Below are 20,036 nucleotides of genomic sequence, written 5' to 3'. Positions count from 1 at the left end.
AATAAGTTTAAACATCCTGTACAGAGAACACACTTCTGTACATTTTAATGCATTTATTTGGAAAACATAATAACTCAGACTTTATTTTTAGTTTGGAAATAAGGAAAGTTCATGACAGAAAATTAAAATGACCTCAAACATACCGCAAAATTATTAGTACACTCAATATGTATACATGTATATATATATATATATATATATATATATATACACACACACACACACACACACACACACACACACATACATATATATATATATATATATATATATATATATATATATATGTCTACACACTTTTTAAGTTACTTTTTAAGTTCAGTATCTTTTGGGAGCATATCAGTCCATTTCTTTATTGGAGTATTTTTATATTTACATAATCTTCCTATGAAGCACTGTGCAATTTAGCTTCCAAATTAGTTTTTATCCTGCCACTTAACAATGAATCAAATGAGACAATTTCTTTCGACGAGTATCTGAATTAAAAAATGAAAAATGAATTTGCACATTTTGATATAAAACCACTGCCTCTACGTAGTGACTGGTGTAAACATGAACATTCTCGCCCTCTAGAGGAGCCTGAATGTCAGGATAGAGCCAGAAAAACAGCTGTCATTAACAACAAAATGCAGATGCCTTGTTCTGTCACTCTGACATCACATACACCATGCAAAATAATGCACATTTCCTCTTTTGAAGAAATTAATAAAGTAAAATAAAAGCTTGTGCTTTAATCACAATGCACAATTGTGATGCACAATTTTAATGCACAATAATCTCACAATAATAATAGACTCACAATAATCCCCAGACTCACCTTTGTAGATTTTTTCTCTCCTCTCAAAGAGGACCTTGACTTAAGTGACCTTTAAAATTGTATTTAAACATGTAGTCAAAGAAACGGGTTATTTATCTTTTGTCAAAACCTTGACTATATAATCAAGTTTAGAATGTACAGTCATCACCGTCATTGTGGTTAATTAGTTCAAAATGTAAGAGAAATCTAACATTTAATTGAAGTAAACGTGATCTACAACCCCAATTCCAATGAAGTTGGGACGTTGTGTAAAACATAAATAAAAACAGAATACGATGATTTGCAAATCCTTTTCAATCTATATTCAATTGAATACACTACAAAAACAAGATATTATAAACATGAATATTGTAAATATTCACTCATTTTGAATTTGATGCCTGCAACACGTTCCAAAGAAGTTGGGACAGGGGCAACAAAAGACTGGGAAAGTTGAGGAATGCTCAAAAAACACCTGTTTGGAACGTTCCACAGGTGAACAGGTTAATTAGAAACAGGTGAGTGTCATGACTGGGTATAAAGGGAGCATCCCTGAAAGGCTCAGTCGTTCACAAGCAAGGATGAAAACAATGTCTCTCAACGTGCAATTGCAAGGAATTTAGGGATTTCATCATCTACAGTTTATAATATCATCAAAAGATTCAGAGAATCTGGAGAAATCTCTGCAAGTAAGCGGCAAGGCAGAAAACCATCATTGAATGCCCGTGACCCTCGATCCCTTAGGCGTCACTGCATTAAAAAGTGACATCATTCTGTAATGGATGTTACCACATGGGCTCAGGAACACTTCAGAAAACCATTGTCAGTGAACACAGTTCATCATTCCATCTACAAGTGCAAGTTAAAACTCTGCCAAGCAAAACGAAAGCCATATATCAACAAGACCCAGAAACGCCGTCGGCCTCTCTGGGCCCGAGCTCATCTGAGATGGACTGACGTCCTGTGGTCTGACAAGTCCAGATTGTTTTTGGAAATCATGGACGTTGTGTCCTCTGGGCCAAAGAGGAAAAGGCCTGTCCGGATTGTTTTCAGCGCAAAGTTCAAAAGCCAGCTGATGGTATGGGGGTGTATTAGTGCCCATGGCATGGGTAACTACATATCTGTGACCATACCAATAAACACCATTAATGCTGAAAGGTACAGGTTTTGGAGCAACACATACTGCCATCCAAGCAACGTCTTTTTCAGGGACGTCACTGCTTATTTCAGCAAGACAATGCCAAGCCACATTCTGCATGTGTCACAACAGCATGGCTTCGTAGTAAAAGAGTGCGGGCACTAGACTGGCCTGCCTGCAGTCCAGACCTGTCTCCCATTGAAAATGTGTGGCGCATTGTGACGCGCAAAATACGACAACAGAGACCCCGGACTGTTGAACAACTGAAGTTGAACATCAAGCAAGAATGGGAAAGAATTCCACCTTCAAAGCTTCAACAATTAGTGTCCTCAGTTGCCAAACGCTCATTGAGTGTTGTTAAAAGGAAAGGTGATGTAACACAGTGGTAAAAATGCCCCTGTCCCAACTTCTTTGGAACGTGTTGCAGACATCAAATTCAAAATTAGTGAATATTTGCAAAAAACAATGAAGTTTATCCGTTTGAACATTAAATATCTTGTCTTTGTAGTATATTCAATTGAATATAGATTGAAAAGGATTTGCAAATCATCGTATTCTGTTTTTATTTATGTTTTACACAACGTCCCAACTTCATTGGAATTGGGCTTGTAAAAAAACAAAAACTTTCAGCATTTTTTTAACAAATCACATTTCACAATTACTGGCACCCCTTCATTTAGCACTTTGAGCTGCCTCTATTTGCCAATATAATAGCCAGCCTTGACCCAATTTTAGCTTTTTGGAAGAGGCAGCAGGGTTTTGTTTAAACACTCCTGGTACTTCATGTGGTTGATGATGTCATTTATCATAACAAGGTTCCCACAGACTTCCAGTCCCAAAATATCAAAGATACTCCACCTCATTGATCAGTGTGTACAAGTTTCCTGTCCGTGTACACATTACTCTCTTTATACCAAACAATTTGAATATTTGCTGCCAGAAAGTTGTTTTTGTCTCATCTGAATCTGGTTCCAGTCAAAGTTCCTGTAGTGTCTCCTGAATTTCAGGTGCGTATATTTGAGGTTACATAAAAAAGAAAAGGCTTCTTCTGGCACACATCCTGAAAAGTTTCCTGGCATGTAGGTGGTGTCTAATTGTAGCTTATGGAGACTTGGTGACCTGAAAATGCTGCTGTTGTATCCAAAAGTCCAACTGTGAAATTTCTGTCACTCTAACCATCTTCCTACTGTCCGTGAGGGCTACATGCATGTAAATCCTCTTCTAGGCAGGTTCACTACAGCTCTGGTAGTTTAAACTTCCTACTTATTGGCCTATTCGTGTATATATGCATTTATAGGCATGTAGCCAGATTTATAACAATAATAATAAATATAATACATTTTATTTCAAGAACCTTTCAGAGCGGCCAAGGACACTTTAAATGTTTACAAATATTACTTGTGTTGTGTACTAATATAAATTGACAGCAAATGTACAAATTAATTATCAGTCTGCATGAAAACAATCTTAGTTTTAAAAAAAAGATTTTAGTTTTAGATTTAAAAACACTGTGAGAGCCTATGGTGGATCAACACCACACCCTGGCTGCTGAATTTTATATTTACTGCAGTCTATAAAATTATCTGAAAGTCTAAACAGGATCCCACTGCAGGCGAAAAAAAAAAACATTCATGTAAAAGCATTTCAGCTGCTGATACAGTGAGTTTAAGACAGAGGCAGACTGTGTTCTTAAGGTGGGAAAGTACTATTTGTGTGTGGTTGAAAGAGAAAGCAGATTCATATAAAACCTCAAAGTTTGAAACCAAAATAGCTGCATGTTGAGTGGACCCTACACTGATGTTCTCATAGACTCCTAGCTATTCCTAATATCAATATTACTGCTATTAATATTAGTAGTATAATCACTTGTAGGTAGTTTGATCAGAGGCGGATGGGTCCCCCCTGGTGAGCCTGGTTCCTCCCAAGGTTTCTTCCTCAGTTCTGAGGGAGTTTTTCCTTGCCACTGTTGCCCCTGGCTTGCCCACCAGGGGGGGTTTGTACATTCTTACAGTCCTGTTAAAACTTTGTCTTTTCCGAAATTCTGTAAAGCTGCTTTGTGACAACATCCGTTGTAAAAAGCGCTATACAAATAAATTTGATTTGGATCCATTTTGAAAGGGAAGCAGGAAAAGCCAGAAGCATAACCTGTCTTTCTGCTATAACAAAACTGCAAAAAGTCTGTATTCATGGAACAGTTGTCCATGTGATGATGAATAAACAGAAAAAAGTACATGTCCTAATCAAAGTCAACATTGTTATCTCATTTAATTTGTGTATTCTCCAATTTTCTTCATGTTGATAAATAACTAAGGGAATTTGGCCTTGGTTTCACCTCATATGACACCATCATGGGTGACCGCTTAAGTGTGCTCGAACTATAGTACTTAAATGAAAAATAAACATGCTACAACTACATTTTGTTTATAAGGTTAGTTGTCACATGAGTTGGTTTAAATACTTGGATTCAATTTCTCATATTTTCAGTGCAAGACTGAGCTAATTAACAACAGACATTTGTTAATGACCTTTCTACTCCGTTACCAGGGATGCTAGTAATTATAGGGCTAACTGTGAGCCATACATATTCACAATACCCAATACTTTCGTCCGTTTATTCCTTCTGATTATTTACAACCTCATGAGGAATTTCTTTTCTTACACTGGTAGTTGTTTATTCCTCATATCTGACAGCACCTGTATAAACAAAGCCTCCAGTTAAGACTTGCTGTTTGCAGGCGCCTGAAAAGAACTACTGTCCAGATATTTTTGCTTAACCTACATACTTTCAAAAGAATACCTAGAATACCTAGTATGCTTACTCATGCACCGTATGTTCTCTACCATCTTAATTTTTGAGTAAACATGCAATCCTGTCATATATGCTTATTTGTCATGACTAATTAATTTTTTACTACTGTAATTCTCAACAGAAGAAAATGCTTCATACTTTTGTTGTGTTCCAACAAAAAAGGCTCTGTATGTTCATACTGAAAACTAACTGAACACAAAAACACGAACAAATCGTTTTATTGCCTTATCAAAGCATGTACAATTTGTTGCATGTAACATATAACATAGTGGCTACAAACAGCATTGTTTATTTTCCTGCTATGACTTAACTGGCTACACACAACCGATAACAAATGTTTCTGATATCCTTTTGATCTAGTCTTAAAGGTGCAAGTTTTATCCATATTTGCTTCAAGTCATAGACGTTTGGTATATTACTTTTCAAGGACGTAGTTAAAACCCTGTAAAGCAGCTTAGTCTCCATTATTATACACAGTTTGTAAATATGAATCTCATGGCGTCCAAACATTTGATTTACATTAAACATTTATTTAGTTTCAAGATTTGTGACGTCCACTGCCAGCAGATAAATCGTCATAGGAAAACACGCTTATCTGCTTATAGCCACTATGAAAGAAGTTTTAAAGCAAATCTACATTAAGTGCTGTGTAGGAACCATTGTTTAGTGCTCTACTGCCTATTAGTTCTGCAGCTGAAGGAATGAGTGCTTGAGCAATAGATGGGAAAAAAATCGATTCTCTTTAGCCAAAGGTGGAGTTGTTCCAGGCAACGTTCGCCGCCTCCATGTCAAAAAAGTTAATGTAGATCCTGAAACACAACCACAGAGAAGAGTTTGTAAAAAACATGTGGCATAAAGGCATTGTTTAAAAAGATAAATGAACAGTATAAGACAAGTATAAGCTAGGCATTTACCTAGTTAACAAGACACTGGCTTAACAAATGCTCAAAATGCAAAACAAACATTTACATAGTTTATAATTAATTCAGTCCTTAATGAGACCAGCTCTGAGGGTTTTTAGTATTAAAGACAGGATGCATGGATATGAGAAATGTGGGCGATGCACATATTTTTCTAGGTTTTTTTTTTGTATAATCTCTAGTAGCAACAAAACATTTATTACTATAGGGTTACTAATGTAACAAAAAAGTTTCATATTTTAGCCCAGGATCGCTTTCCTTGGGTACAATTAATAAGTCATCAAAAATCTCAGTCAGGGGCTCCTGAGTGGAGCAAGTGTTGGCCATGTCATCAGGAGATCGTGAGTTCGATCCCCGGTGACGCTACATCCGTAGCCGGGAGTCCAAGAGAGCACAATTGGCCTCGCTCTCTCTGGGTGGGTTGAATGGCCCCTTTCTCCTCCCATCACTCAACACGATGCTAGTCAGTGCAAGCATCTGTTTTCCAACATAACAGATCTGGCGGTTGGCGCTTTCCTCCGAGCGTGTTTGGCTGTCCCGTGACATTGCATGAGCAGCAGTTCGAAAAGAAGCGGTGGCTGGTTTCACAGGTCTCGGAGAAAGCCTGTGCTAGCCTTCGCCCTCCTAGCGTTGGTAATATCGTGTGATTGGGGGAGTCCTGACTAGTGGGTGGAATTGGAGAAAACCAAATCGGGGAGAAAATTGGATAAAAATTGAGGAGAAAAAAAATCTCAGTCAAATCCTAACATCTGTGTGATGCTGATATTTGCTCAGAACATCTCCTGATAGCGATTTGATTCCAATATCATTGTGCATCCCTATTAACAACGGTCTAACTAAGATTGATGAATTTAAAAAAGGAATGTGTAAGAGGCAAATACCTGTCTGGTGAAATGCCAAGGTGTTTCTTGAGGATGCCCATCAGTAGTTTGGAATACTGCTTGTTTTGTGATCCTCCGATCTTTCCGATGCTGTGGAGCGAGCAGAGAGCGCAGGGATCTGATTTGCCTCCAAACATCATCATCTGATCTGGGATGATGTGCACAGCGATGTACTAATGTGTGCACACACAAACAGATAATATACACTTCGATTAATACAGGACAACATTCATAAGTTGACCGAGAACATAACTACTATCGGTGGGCAATAGGACTACATTTCTGATATATATTTCAGAATTATAACACAATGTACTTTTCTGAGCCTATTGTGGATGTTGTCGGTACACTGACTACATGTTTTATTATAAAGAGAGATGCTTAGCTCGGTTTATGTGAATTTAATGCAACATTATTTCTGCACCAAATACAATTTGGGGTTGATTATGAACATGTAGTTACACACATTTAAATTGTGTGTGTGTGTGTGTGTGTGTGTGTGTGTATGTATATATATATATATATATATATATATATATATATATAATATTATACACACACACACACACACACTTTAAAAGATGGTTCTTCGTGGGTTCCTCAGTAAATACAGTGGTGCTTAAACAATTCTTTGCATGGTAAAATGGTTCTTCAGATTAACTGATAATGTGTTTTATATAGAACCTTTTTTTAAAAAGGTATACAGCACCAAACAGGGATACACAACACATTCTCCATCAATCTGAAGAACCATATCACCATGCAAAGAACCATTTAAGCATGAAATGGAGCTCATGGTTCTAAACATAATCACTGACTTTACTAAAGAACCTTTGCAGAACCATCTTTTTAAAAAGTGTGTATTGTGTTGGGATGTATTTTTTTCCCACCCTTAATTACCACTGACTGCAAAAGAAAAAAACTGGGAATGAGGCTAAAAACATCATCTGTACCATCTGTATCATCCTACACTGCTCTCAGCTAGAACGTGACAGAGATGAGTAGGTCAATGGTGGAGATGCCTCGTAATTCTGTCCCATTCAAATGATTTCAGTCCCAGCACCAATCCTGCTCCTCGGCTGCATATTTTAGATATTTTAGTGTCCATCACCCACATCTTAACTCCATGGAGGGCTTGGAAACGAGCGGATTAATCTCAGGTCTGCTACAGCAGGGATTAGACATTACAGTCTCAGAGATGAATAGCGAGGTGTGTTCAAGATTATATAACAATCCAGTTTGTCTGGAAACACCGCTAACGTTACAGTCACTGCTCACTCACCAGGCCTACATACGACCAGGCTGAAGTTGGCTGGCTATTCACCGGCTTCTTGTTCGAATTTTCTCGGTCCGCCTTAAATGGTGCAGCAGCTGCACTCTGGAGCCTCTGTAATTATTCTCAACGTAGCTGCTGCACCATTTAAGGTGGAACGGGAAAATTCGAACAAGAAGCTGGCGAATAAGAACCTAACTTAAGCTTCGTCTGCAGGCATGTACATCCGCTCATCCATACTCACGTTGGCGGGTTTCCCCGTCGCCTTGGCGAGCTCCTCGGTGAGCTGAGACAGCAGATCTGCAGGAACCGCATCTTTCGACACGTTTGTGTTCACCACGAACATCGGCATGGCGGCGAATTCAGTGTTAAAACCGTACAAGGTTAAAAGGGGTTTTAAATAAAGTGCAGAACCGTCGACTTCACTCTCCTCCTCTGGTGGACTTCTGACAGAACGCTTGAACCCTACTTCTGTCCTCAAAGTCACGTGAGAAAATGCGAGAACGCTAGAAAAGTAGCGCTCGCCCCCTTGCGCCCCGAGAGCAAACTGCACACCTGAGGGTGCAGGTGAAAGGGGAATTCCACTCACTTAACAAAATTTCCGCACAGTTAAATGGTGAAGATGTAGTCATCTAGAGAAATCCGATGTAAAATGCTTCATTCTAGAGAAGCATACTGGGTCACAGTTGTTCACAGTGGTGGTGGTAGGAACCAGACGTCTGACATATTTAGAGGGGGTTTACACTGTTTTTTTTTTCAAAATTGTCTATATACTTCAGTGGTTGAGATGTAATCAGAGTCATTCAGAGTGGGTTGGTGTAAAGTTCTTCATGTGTAGAGAAACATTACGACTCTGATTTCTATACAGTGGTGGTGATAGGAACCAGGGGTCCTGATGTCTATAACATAAATACACACATTTTACTTACTATGCAAACACAACAGTGAACCCAGATATGTCTTCTTTTTATAGCCTATTTAATGTTGATGATAGTATAATAGAGTTAAATCAAAAAAAGGGGGGGGACTATTTGCCTTAGAACGCCCTTCATATATCTTTCCACAAGGAAAGAATGAAAAGAAATGGATTTAATGTTCTAAAAAACAGAAAAACTACTGTATATACTTTCTCAACATCAGGCTGAGTATTTATAACCTTTACATCTAAAAACTATGAGGGAGATTTTAGAGGAGGACTTTAGTGGTTCCTATCACCACCACTGTAAACAATTCTGACACCAAACTGCTCTTAAACAACTTTGTTTACCATTTAATTATGCAGAAATTTGGATAATCAGTGGAGTTTCCCTTTAAAACTTGTCCCTCACAGAAAGTTATTACATGAAATGGTTACAAATACACTGTCTGATATCTGGAGGGACATGCAGGGCGCTTGGAGACAAAACAATTCCCAAATCCTCTTTTTTCAGCTTTACCACTGTTTTACCATCAATAATATTACATATAAGTCTCAGAAGACATGTGTAGGTTCACTAGAGGTTTTGGAAAGTATATAAATATCATATTTTTTGCTGTAGACATCAGATCCTTTGGTTCCTGTCTCTACCAATGTAAACAAATTTGAATTGGTGAGTTTCTTTGTAATGAAGTATTTCAAAACACGCTTCAACAACATAATTATACATGGGTATAAATTTGGTGGAAGTGGTTCCTCTTCAAACCCAATTCTAGGACTACACAGCATTCTGTGAGGAAATTCCGTGTTGAAAGGAAAATGAAGGTGTCCAGGACTGTAGGCTTAATCCCTGTCTGGGAATGTGACCCTATGTGTCCAAAGGTTTGCAGACAACTGTTCAACCCCTTGGCTGCATCCTCTACTCTTCTGGAAAGGCTTCACACTAGATGTTGGAATACTGGAATATTGTTGTATTCATTCATTCAAATTTTATTTAGACTTTAAAATATACTGAGAAAGAAATCTTGTTTTTAATATCTCTGTGTGAATAAATAAATAAGCAAATAAATAAAACCAAAAAAGTCACATGAATAAACTGAGCTAAAATTAATTATGGCAAATGATACGTGCAATGACTATGATGAAAATATTAAAGTAAGAAAACTTTAAAATAACAATAATAAAAAATTTAAATGAAAATAATTTGAAATTCTACATTTAAAGTAACGTGAGCTTTAGATAGTTCTGAATGGCATTCCAAGTTGTTGGTGCACAATAAATCTTGGATTTTCCAAGCTTAGAAAAAAAAAAAGCATTCAACTACAAAGCAGGTCCAGATGGTGCATGATTAGTTGTGGACCACAAACACCTCTCCATTTTATCTCAATGGTTTTGGAAGGAGCACTACAGGGGTCTTATTTTATTGGCAATGCTTTTCCATTGAGATACAATGTGCACGAGCATGGCAGCAAAGAGTGCACTTTAAGGGAGCAAAGGGAACAACCATGTCAGCAAAGGGAGCTTCCCTCAAGCTTCAGCCAGATGAGGTTCAGGACATCCAGGCTACAAAGGAGCTTCTTCCCACCAGCCATCACTCTGTTGAACAGTTAAAATATTAAACAACAATATTCCAGCTTCAATCTGCACTTCTACATATACTGGTATATAGTATCAAGTTCAACTCCATCCTCTGGAACCGCCGTCTCAAACCCGTGCTTGTTTGTTCTAGCATCTTACTTACCAGCTGTATTACCCCACCTATCTGACTGTCACCTCACTGATCCCTTTCTCTGCCACTGTACACCCTCTAACTGCTGCTGCACTCAGCACTTTAACTTTAGACCCATACTTTGCACATTGTAAGGTTTACAGTTATGACTGTGAGTGAGTGAGGGAGTGAGTGATGGTAGGAATGCATGTTCTATTTTTTATTTTATTTTATTTTGTTATATTTTATATTTATTTGATCTTATTCCCTATATGTGAATGTCTGTCTGATACTGTGCACTGTGAGCTCCTGTAACCAAAACCAAATTCCTTGTGTGCGTAGCATACCTGGCCAATAAAGCTTGATTCTCATCTGATTCTGATTCTTTAAAGCTTAATCCACTAATTAGAGGGGATTTCTGTTCACTTTTAGACATATTTCTGATATTTTTCTTTTCAATATCTGACATGCCAAACAGTTTAAGTGTAGCAAACCGACTAACATGTTACAAATATAGCTGAAGTGTAGTATAGAACAGCATAGTATAGTATGGAACCCTGTTTCCTGCACCGGAGAAAAGTATATAGCCATTTAATAAGTCACAATAATTTTCATAATAGCATCTCATAATATCTTATTGTCGCATAATTATGATTCAGTGTTTCATAATAATGACAACATTTCTAATAATTACAACTTAATATCTCTTAATTACAATACTCTTAAATACTCATCTGGCTGAAGATATATATATATATATATATATATATATATATATATATATATATATATATATATATATATATATATATATTTTTTTTTTTTTTTTTTTCAGTGGCGGAAATTTAAATAGTATAGCATAGATTATTATAGACCTCTTCTCTGTTCTTTACGGTAAATAAATAAATAAATAAACAAATATAAATAAATAAATACATAAGTAAAGACCGCGCATGCGCACAAGCTGACGTCCGGAAACAATATTGTAGGCGAGAATGAAGAGCGCTTGAGTTGAGGAGGTGAACCCGACGCGTAGCGGTGTGGCACATTATTTTTTTCTACATTTGTGCTTCAACCAAGAGCTTTAAGCGTTTGTGTTTTTAAGCGGTAGGTCGTTTGGTAGCCGCCGAGAGAAGCGGAGCCGCCGTGTGTTGGGTTTTTGTCTTGTTTTTGTGCTGAAAGCTGAGGAGCAGCTGTTTGTGTGTGTGTGTTTTATGCTCAGGGCTGGGAGGCTAAGTTACTTTACTTGCTCATTTGGAGTGACAGCGCTTTGTAAACGTCTAGCAGTGAGGTTAGGAGGCTAAATTACACCCGCAGACTGGACTGAAGTGCTGTAGCCTGTGCTCGGAGCAGATAGCCTTCCGCACAGTAATGCTAAAATGGACTTATCGCGTAAATATGAGAAATGTGAGTGACAGATTGAGAGATAAGGGTGATGGATTGAGAGATTGGGAGTGACTGAGTGTCACTTTGTGTGAGGAAGCTTCAACTTTCAGGCTCCCGCTTCACTCAGGCTCTGACATTGAAGGGTGTTTTTTGGGGGGGGGAATTTGTGTTTTTCCCTCGTTAAGCTAATGTAGGTTAGGTTATATGTGCAAACAGTGAGTTAGTCTGACCGAGAGACTTGAGTGTGGAACGATGGCGGATTCTGTGAAAACCTTTCAAGCCCACCTCACCGCAGTCATGGACAGCTTGGTCCGCGCGTCGGTGTGCGAGATCACCAAACTCTTCCAGGACACGGTCAACGACTACTTGGTGGAGATCTCGCTGAACAGGAAAGAGAACGAGGCCCTCAAGTTGCGTCTGCGGCTGACCGAGAACAAACTGAGGAACGAGAGGAAATATGGCATGGCCTGGGCTACGAACCGCCGAGCCGCTGGGCTGCTGGCCTCGGAGGACCCGGGGGCCAAAAAACGCAAAGTGGACACGAGTAAGGCCAACTCAGCTCAGTGGCATGGCTTTAAGCTTACTGTCCCGTTCACTTCTGCCTCCTGCCTTTGCTCTTCTAGCTTTCTGACAGCCAACATGGAGTGAGAAGCTGTAATGGCGACCCACTCCTCACTCAGTTCTCAGCTTTTCTTTTCTCTCTCCTCCCTCTCCTCCTTTGCTCTCACTGTCTCCCTCCCCCTCCTGATCTCCTCTCGTTTCTCTCTTCCCCTTTTCTTCCCCTCCCCTCTCTCCCTCTCAGGAGCCAAGCAGGGGAAGGAGTGGAGCGGTGGCGGTGCTGCTGCGTGGGAGGAGGGGGCCGGAGGAGCGAGGGAGGAGAGGAGGGACGTGTTCCGAGTCCATCTGCCAACTGCGAGAGAGGGAGAGGAGGAGGAGGAGGAGAGGAGACGTGTCTCCGGGGAGAGGAAGGAGGTGGCTGGCATTAAAGAGGAGGTGAGCAGCCAATCGGAGGAGAGGAAGCAGCTCACGAGGAGAGATAAGAGGGAGAGACAGAAGGAAGGAAGGAGGGAGGGGAGGGAGCATGAGAGTGCAAGACATCCAGAAAGAGGGAGATGGAGTAAGGATTGAGAGGTGCGAAACAAAGCAGGAGCAGCCGAAAAGACAGATCAAGAGTTTACACCATGCAACCAAGTGCAACTTTAAAAAAAATAAATAAAAAAAAGACTCACCTACTCCAGTGTTTTTCAGGTGCATTTGCAACATATGTTTAATTATCATGGGAAATGATTTCAACATGTCTTTCGGGACTTGATAATTATAATATACTTATAATGGAAGGCAATGGGCAAGTGCTTCAGCATGTGTATTGTAACTTGGTGGGTATTCTTTTTCCCTCATTTGCTTCTTATTTGCTGTGGTAATCAGCCATATACAGATACAAGAGAAAGCTTTGGTTGAAAAATGCTGAAGTATATCTTTTAAGACTGCGATTCATGGTGCATAACAAAAACTAGGCTGAAACGTTATTGCCTCATATGTATTGTCATGCGCTCTGTTGCTCTCTCTCTCTGCTGGTCGGTGTGAGCAGGAGGAGGGCTACAGGTCAGATTCTCTGAGGCTGCTGCAGGAGGCGCTCCAGATGAGCCAGACTGAGACCAGCTCTACCCACGGTGAGCACCACGAGGCTGTGTGTGGGAGAGAAGGCAGGCAAGGCATTATGAAGCTGTATGAGTGGTTTGTGCACAGTGGGGGAAGCAGGCTCTTGCAGCTTTGTGCTGAACAGTGGAAATGGTGTGCTATAGGACTCCTTCTGGGGTATTTTATTCCCAACCAGACATGGAACTTTAGATCTGATTTCACACTGTCAATTATACAATGTCTGTATGTCAGATTTTTAAGGAGAAAAATGAAATATTTGTATGGCAGATTTGAACAACATTATGACATGTTTTTGTATTCCTGCCAGATCCTTGTTCAGATTGGAAAATTTTGATTTTATGCACTATACCTGTGGTGTCTATTTTCACTTGTAGACGGATGGAGTCCAGCACAGTTTTCTGATTAAACTTTTCCAAACACACACTAAAACACTAATGCTGGTTCGTAGCTGCTGTATTTTTGACAAGGTGTGTTTTGGCTCAAGACACACCAAGCCATCTATTGGATGCTTTTAGGCTGTTGGTGGGCATCCTTGGTCAATCATGCCTGTAGTTGTGTATGACATTGTTAATTCTAGCTGGTCCTTATCAGTGCTTTTATTGACCAGTTGAGCTTGTTGAACAGGTTGAAAACCACATGCACAGATAATAACCTCATTTTCATCACTAGTGTAATTAGCAAAGTTTTAGCAATATGAATAGGAATTTTAACTACTTCTGCTATTCAGCTGTTTACCTCCTACTGTAGAGAGCTGTCTTAATGGTGAACTGACGGAAAGTGATCATCATTCACACATAGTTGGCCTGAGTTTTTAAGTTGGCTTGGTGTGTCCCGGTCCTTTGACCAGGAAAATCGGCAAACTGTGCTGGGCTAATCTAGGTCCAGAGCTGAACTCTTCTTGGTTGTGCAATGTAACATGCATGTTTTTGTTGGATTGTTCAGGGGAGCTGGATCCTGCCTCTGTTGGTTCTGGATCAGTTGCGGGCGAAGCGTGGGAGGAGCCGCCTGCTCTGTCAGCAGAACCTATGAACAGTGAGGATGAGCTCAGTGGACTCGAGACTGCTCTGAAGGCAGAGCGTGAGCGGGAGAAGACAGGTTCTCCTGTAGACAGTCCCGCGCAAGTCAGGGGCGGAGCTGAAGGTGTGGAATTTATCGGCCTGGACGGTTTGTGCAGCTCTCAACAGGACGTTCCCCCATCAACACACAAAGCAGAACCCCCTGAAATCCCGTCAGCCACTGGGAGCCAGAACGACGATGATGAGGCAGAGGAGTCAGGTCAAGAAGGCGCCGACCCTTTGCATTTTTGTCCACAGTGCGGTGGAGGCTTTAACTCTGCTGCAGACCTCGCAGACCACACATGCCCACTGGCTGATGAGCGGCCCTTTCAGTGTTCGGTCTGTGGCCGGGCATTCAGTCACGCCTGGAGCTTGAAAAGCCATGAGTGCGTGCAGGTGGGTGAACAGCCACACCGCTGCGAACTCTGCGGCAAGCGCTTCACGCACTCGCGCTCTCTGGAGCGCCACCAGCTGGTGCACACGGGCGAACGCCCCCACAGGTGCCCCCAGTGTGGACGCAGCTTCAGCCGCCTAGGCAACCTGGAGCGCCATCAGCGCATCCACACAGGCGAGAGGCCGTATGAGTGCGGCGCCTGCGGCAAGCGCTTCAGCCGCGTGGAGTACCTGAAGCGGCACCAGCAGATTCACAGCGGAGAGAGGGGCGAGAGGAACCCACTGCAGTGTGGCCACTGCAGCCAGACGTTCAGTGACACGGAGCACCTCAAACGGCATCAGTGCTTCTCCAGTGCCTGACGACAACAGCATGTGACCATAGCCCTAATGCTCCATTCAGTCTTTAACCTCTTAACCTTTATTTGTGAGTGCTTCCACGCTTCCTTTCCTCACTCCTTTTAACTTGATGATACCTTATTCATTTTGCATTGTTTTTCATATAGTTACTGAATAATAAGTCTTAGGAGAAGCTTAAGGGGTTAACCATAAGGGGCTAGTTTCTCAGACATGTATCAGCCTTTAATATTTGACATTTGGTAGATGCTCTTATTCAGTGATTTATTTTCCTAATATAAACTATTTAGACAGGATTAATTCTCATGGGGAGGTGGTATGATGGCACTTTACCACAGGTCGCCTGTTTACGACCAATTCATATGGGATAAAAATTTGCAGTATAAATGAGAGATGTGAGTAACTACTTAATTTATAAGCTGCCTTTACTCCTGGAACAAGTAGAAATGTCAAAAGGTTTAGCTGTCATTCAGTTTACCCTTACCATCTGTCTTACTGTCTTAAGTAAATGCGCTCATTAGCATTGTTAATAGCTTGGAAATTCATGGCCAGCAGTCAACATAACAGCATAAAAACAAAAAATGTTTTTTTTTGGAATTTGTATATGTTTTAATGTTCTGAGTTGTTCATTTGAGGTAGGACAGTACAGATTGGCTTGATTTTATTCGCAGAGTCAACAATTCATAGACCCTCCATACTTAAAAACTCCTATTCCACAGAATATTGTAGCATTTTTACCAACATGTTTATTGGCTAAAGATTAATATAACCTATTTATACGATTGGTTTTAGAATAGATAAAAGGTGCTGGAATCTTTACTGGCACAGGAGCATAGTGTCTGTAAGAATGACTGACATGGCACATTTGGTTAGGAGTAAAATCACTGAAAAACATGTAAAATTTTTTCTGTAAAAATGGCAATTTCTCTCCATCCTCATGTAAATCTAGCCCCATGTTGATCGTGCTATAGAGAAGCAGGTGAATGGGGTCTTGGCCAAAAATTTTTATTAATGTACCATACTGTTTTTGCCCAGGTGGGGAATGGAAACCCTGGTCTGCCATGTGGCAGGTTTAAGACTTACTCACTGTGCTTTACTGACTGCTACATTAAATCTGGTCCACATTGCAGTGCCAGCAGTGTATCACTGTTGGAAATTCTTTTATGATCAGACTTGCTAATCTAGACTTGGGAGACTGACCCTAGGTTTATTAGTGGTGAACCTTAATCAATCTCGCTTCACCTTAAGGCTTATTATCCGTTACCTATTATGAATTACTAAGTAACTACTAAAAAATTACTATGTAATTGATGTAGTTGCAAAAGTGAGGAGTGGAAGTCTGGACCCACTAAAGGATTCCTACAGTTCAAGAGGTCAAAGAATATGTTAAACATCTCAATTAAAACATCACGCAGGAGCCAATGAAGAACAGTATTTGACTTGGCACAGCCACCATTTGTCATCGACAGACTGCACTGTCTTATGCATTATGATTCATAAAGGGATCTTAAGTACATCAGTGCCATTTCTCATTCAGTCTGTTTCTCATTTTCTTTCTTCAGCAGAACTCGCCAGTTAGAGCATTTGCAGCCTACACTTTTCATACCTATGGACATAATACAAATTGCAGGTGATCTTCAACCATGAATGATCTAAGTTTTTTTTTGTAGTAGAAATATTTCAAAAATAACTGAAACTCATGCTCATTCCATAAAACAAAACTAGGGCCTCATCTGTGCTTCCATCATCATATCAATGTAGAACTACCAACATGCATCTATGTTAAATATTTTATCCATGTAAAGCATTTCATTAGATTGTGTTTCAAACAAGATCCTGCAGGTTTTCAAGAAAGGACAATTGCATGTATACAAAGTTCTCAGATTTTTTTTATTTTGAACCAAACTGTGACCTGAGTTTTGCATACAGAACCTAAACGTGTCTGGTTGTGTTTTTTTTTTTTTGTCATTTGTCATTCTTTGAACAGTGACAAATTGTCTTCTGCTTTAGAAATTTACATCAAGCTTAACAGTTGTCTGGGCTCTTTCCGTAGTACTGTGTCCATATTTCATATTTTTTTCTGGTTTCTGAAAAACAGAAGTGGTTCTGTAGGCCAGGTTTATGGAAGTATCAGTTTTTTCTTTTTGTCTCATTTTTCCTTTCATTGTATTGAAAATAAATGATTTATTGCAGAACATTTTTTGCATACAACATTTGATTTTAGCTTGCATAAAAGTATAACTTTTTAAAAATTATTTCACACACAAGTCAGTCTAAGGTCATACTTAACCCCTTAAATGTCCATGGCTTACGGGGGGGTGGGGCAGTCATATTCTGCAACAAAATTTTTTAATGCATATTTCTGCACCAATGTTAGTGGTTAGAAACCAGCACTAAACATATAATAGAGCATTAGAGCTGTGAGGGCTAGCAGTGGTACAGCAGTCCATAGTGATGCACTTATTCTAGGGCTGTTGGAGGGGTTGTTTGAGGGCCTGCTGGTGGTTTGAGGAGCCCCTATGGTGCTGGACCATCTGATACTGAAGTCGCTCCGGCCCACATTGCCCTCGTTGTCCACAGCAGAAATCTCATTGGTCTCACAGCAGGACGCTCTGTAGGTCAGCAAAATCGCAATGCAACCATTTTCATCCTCAAACAGCAAGACCTTAGAGTAGAATGTCTAGTTGTTGGGCTTGTCTGCGGTGACTAATACATGGGGATACTTTCTTCCAGTTCCATGAGTGTCCATCATGAGAACTGTCACCTCCCACTTAGCACCCCAACACTGGACAGAGCAGTCCAAACTTTCGTTCAGCACACAGCACAGTGGCAGAGTGACATCCATGACCTGCAGAATTTGCACACACATTATAACTTTTTCAAGCTTTTCAACTGGATAAATAATGAAAATGTCCAAGCTGGATTTCTCATCATCTGCTAGTGAATGAAAACAGGAGAGAAAGAAAAAATAGTTATCACTAATGTGAGATACCAGGAGAATGGACAGTTTAACATTTTTGGGATTCTTGCAAGTCATAGTATTTTCAACTGCTCTGGCTCAGCTAGAAATCAGAAGGAATGTTTTATAATTATGAATTTGCATTTGTGAGTGATGTTTTGCTAGAAAAGCAAAGCAATAGTATTATACAGTAAAGGACTTTATTTGACAGGCAAAAATCAGGACAAATGTTAAGAGCCATTCAAGTACATTATATCAATAAAATAGCTCAACCTTGAACAGAATCACCTGTTATACTTATTCAGAAAAAAAATTAGACACCACAGTGTTTTTTAAAATAGTATACTTTATTATTATATACTTTATTATAATGTAATTAGTGCAATAATCCAGTGGAAAATGCCATTATTAAACAATACAGTTTACTCATAATCACAGTATGAGGGATGGGAAAATAAATTGTACTTCACAAATCAGAAAGTTTTCAATTATTTTCCAAAATGTTGTAATCAGATTTTTATACAGGCCCTGTGTTTCCCTTACTGTAGACTTTCCCTACATCCAGAGACTTTCTAAATTAAGACACATAGACTGTTTTTGTCTATTTTATCAGTACCCAACATTTCTGATGCAAAAGAAACCTGAGATCAACTGGCACAATGAACAGAAAGATCAAATCAAAAGATAAAACTTTCTTTTCTTTTTTTCTTTTTAGGTTGTAATTTAAAACAGTTAAATGCTGATACAAGCCTATAGAACTCAGAGTGTAGGCTACATTCTAATTCACCGTTCAGGACCCCCACAGAACCACCACAGTGCAGGTATTATTTGGGTGGTGCATCATTCTCAGCACTGCAGTGACACTGTGTTGTGTTAGTGTGTGTTGTGCTGGTCCGAGTGGATCAGACACAGCAGTGCTGCTGGAGTTTTAAACACTGTGTCCACTCACTATCCACTCTATTAGCCACTCCTACCTTGTCAATCCACCTTGGAGATGTAAAGTCAGAGACGACAGCTCATCTGCTGCTGCATAGTTTGTGTTGGTCAACCTCTAGTCCTTCATCAGTGGTCACAGGACGCTGCCCACAGGACGATATTGGCTGGATATTTTTGGTCAGTGGACTATTCCCAGTCCAGCAGTGACACTGATGTGTTTAAAAACTCCAGCAGCGCTGCTGTGTCTGATCCACTCAGACCAGTGCAACACACAGTAACACACCACCACCACGTCAGTGTCACTGCAGTGCTGAGAAAGATGCACCATCATCCCTGTGGGGGCCCATTGATGAACAGGGTAAAAGGGGGGTAACAAGGTATGCAGAGAAACAGATTTTGAACAGCCTCTAATATCATTCACAGTAAAAATGTATTAAAAATTGCATAAATCTAGAAGGGAGATGTTAATGTTAATGTTAATTAAAAACAAACTGAATGAAGCCTGTGACAGAAGTTTTCGGTTTCCTGTTAGAATTCACATCAGTAAACCACATTACTTGCCTTAAAAGAGGATTTCATAAATTTTTCAAAATGTTTACATAATTCATGTTCAAAGCATTATAAAGCTTATAAAGGTACCTCACAGAAGGTTTTTACATGAAGTTGTTAAAAATATGCTGCCTGATGCCTAAAACACTGTGTTATGATAGTTTTGAGAGAAATCTTTGCGTATTTCTTTAATTTATTCTTGGTGTTATTCTTGAAGGTACCTGCAGAGTATTGTGAGGCAAAATAGCTCCCAGATAAAACCTTTTTTTTTAAGTGTACCACTGTTTTATAAGCATTATCATCA

The 20,036-nt window shown here is 39.8% G+C and overlaps 2 protein-coding genes across 2 annotated transcripts; one reads left to right on the top strand and one right to left on the bottom strand.

Annotated features, from left to right (window-relative positions):
- Positions 1-4,945: 4,945 nt before the first annotated feature.
- On the bottom strand, positions 4,946-8,304 carry mif (macrophage migration inhibitory factor). Its single transcript, XM_017691968.2, has 3 exons — positions 8,062-8,304; positions 6,545-6,717; positions 4,946-5,552 (listed from the first exon to the last, which is right to left on the bottom strand). Exons 1-3 carry the CDS (start codon positions 8,167-8,169, stop codon positions 5,486-5,488), a joined length of 348 nt encoding a protein of 115 aa, XP_017547457.1. The 5' UTR covers positions 8,170-8,304; the 3' UTR covers positions 4,946-5,485.
- A 3,119-nt stretch (positions 8,305-11,423) lies between these two features.
- si:dkeyp-121d2.7 (zinc finger and SCAN domain-containing protein 22) lies at positions 11,424-17,485 on the top strand. The gene is made up of 4 exons (XM_017692073.2): positions 11,424-12,371; positions 12,630-12,820; positions 13,416-13,497; positions 14,429-17,485. The coding sequence occupies exons 1-4, from the start codon at positions 12,080-12,082 to the stop codon at positions 15,292-15,294; spliced, it is 1,431 nt and encodes a 476-aa protein (XP_017547562.1). The 5' UTR covers positions 11,424-12,079; the 3' UTR covers positions 15,295-17,485.
- Positions 17,486-20,036: the final 2,551 nt, after the last annotated feature.

This window comes from Pygocentrus nattereri, chromosome 8 (assembly GCF_015220715.1).
Source record: "Pygocentrus nattereri isolate fPygNat1 chromosome 8, fPygNat1.pri, whole genome shotgun sequence".
Lineage (NCBI taxonomy): Eukaryota > Metazoa > Chordata > Actinopteri > Characiformes > Serrasalmidae > Pygocentrus > Pygocentrus nattereri.
The sequence above is the reverse complement of the archived record's forward strand: the minus strand, read 5'-3'. Positions and strand labels throughout refer to the sequence as shown.

Coding starts and splice junctions, on each gene's coding strand:
- mif (XM_017691968.2), bottom strand. CDS start 8,169: ATGCCGATGTTCGTGGTGAACACAAACGTGTCGAAAGATGCGGTTCCT. Junction 6,718..8,061: donor CGACGGGGAAACCCGCCAAC/GTGAGTATGGAT, acceptor TGCACACATTAG/TACATCGCTGTGCACATCAT. Junction 5,553..6,544: donor CTTGGCATTTCACCAGACAG/GTATTTGCCTCT, acceptor GTTGTGTTTCAG/GATCTACATTAACTTTTTTG.
- si:dkeyp-121d2.7 (XM_017692073.2), top strand. CDS start 12,080: ATGGCGGATTCTGTGAAAACCTTTCAAGCCCACCTCACCGCAGTCATG. Junction 12,821..13,415: donor TGGCTGGCATTAAAGAGGAG/GTGAGCAGCCAA, acceptor CGGTGTGAGCAG/GAGGAGGGCTACAGGTCAGA. Junction 13,498..14,428: donor TGAGACCAGCTCTACCCACG/GTGAGCACCACG, acceptor TGGATTGTTCAG/GGGAGCTGGATCCTGCCTCT.